The sequence below is a fragment of the Arachis ipaensis genome, chromosome B08 (genome assembly GCF_000816755.2).
Source record: "Arachis ipaensis cultivar K30076 chromosome B08, Araip1.1, whole genome shotgun sequence".
Lineage (NCBI taxonomy): Eukaryota > Viridiplantae > Streptophyta > Magnoliopsida > Fabales > Fabaceae > Arachis > Arachis ipaensis.
This window is the reverse complement of record NC_029792.2, coordinates 38,349,510-38,350,661: the sequence shown is the minus strand read 5'-3', so window position 1 is coordinate 38,350,661 and position 1,152 is coordinate 38,349,510. Positions and strand designations below refer to the sequence as shown.

General features: G+C 37.4%; 1 protein-coding gene across 4 annotated transcripts in view; it reads right to left on the bottom strand.

Moving 5' to 3' along the window:
* The window catches only part of LOC107613268 (probable inactive shikimate kinase like 1, chloroplastic), a 7,697-nt gene extending 6,607 nt beyond the window's left edge, over positions 1 to 1,090 (bottom strand). For all 4 annotated transcript variants that reach the window (XR_002352355.1, XM_016315194.2, XM_021109307.1 and 1 more), the window contains exons 1-2: positions 1,050 to 1,090; positions 656 to 945 (exon numbers count right to left, since the gene is read on the bottom strand). Coding sequence is in view for 3 of the 4 variants with exons in the window: in XM_016315194.2 (XP_016170680.1) it covers positions 656 to 860 (205 nt within the window). In the remaining variant the exon portion in view is untranslated. The remainder of the gene's footprint in view (positions 1 to 655; positions 946 to 1,049) is intronic.

Below are 1,152 nucleotides of genomic sequence, written 5' to 3'. Positions count from 1 at the left end.
TAACTAATTGGTTAAATAAGGTGTCATACGAGTGTCTGTTAGACCCTGACAACTGTCGAAGACACGGGCATGTTGCTCATCTGGTGTGTCCATGCTACATAGCTTGATCCAAACAGCGTTCTTTTACCTTTTTTTCATAATTAACAAACTCTTGACCCTCCAAGAGGGAAGAAATACTAATTAGAGTACAATCTCCAAACTCAAAAACTAAAACAGCCATATCAGTGCTTTCCAAAACTCAAAACTGAAAAGGACTCTACATAAATAACAACATTCTGGAAGAACACAAACAATTAGCACAAAATCGGTCACTTGTATAAAATACATGTTAGAATATAAAATTCATATTGAAATGAGTTAAACAAGTCATCTATTTATGAACAAACTTTTGGTTGCTGATTTTTGGTGCGCCCGTAGAATTTTTGCATAAATAAATTTTGAGACAAATAAAGAAACAGATAAAAACATCCACTGACTTTCATCAAAAATCGGAATATATTGAATACATAAATAAAAATCCTCTCCTAGAAAAACCCTTTGGGACACAAACTTTATCTAACGCCAAAAATCACATACATGAGACAAATGTAAGAGCATATAAATGGATGCAAATTAAAAGTTGAGGAATTTCATTAATCGAAACTGGGAAGATTACCATCGGGATTTGCGCAATTGAGGGAAGGTGGGCCGCGGGTGGAATAATAAAGAAAAGGAGGCGAAGCTCGAAGTGGGAGGCAGCTTTTGTGGGCGTGATGTGAGAAGGTTTGGTGAGAAGAAACTGCTGATAAAAGATGAGAATGAAGTGGTAAAGAGAGTGTGGTGTTCATGTGGGTAACAAGACTGTTGCTAGCCTTCTCCATTCAACACCACAATCTCGTTGGTCGACGGCACGACTGCAGGCAGCCCGAACTTTCTCCCTTATCCTTTCTGTTTTTAATTTTTATTTTGGTGGAAACTCAAGTCGACGATGGTTAGGAGCTGTTATTTGACTAAATTTCGGCTATTAATTCCACGTAAAGTTTACTGGATCTGAATTTTCACCTTTTAATTTTCATTTTGGGTGCGAGACTAGGTTCAACTACTGTTTGCCTAGACAGCACCATAGACTACCGGTCATTAGATCATTATTCAATCAGTGAAGCTGATTCGATT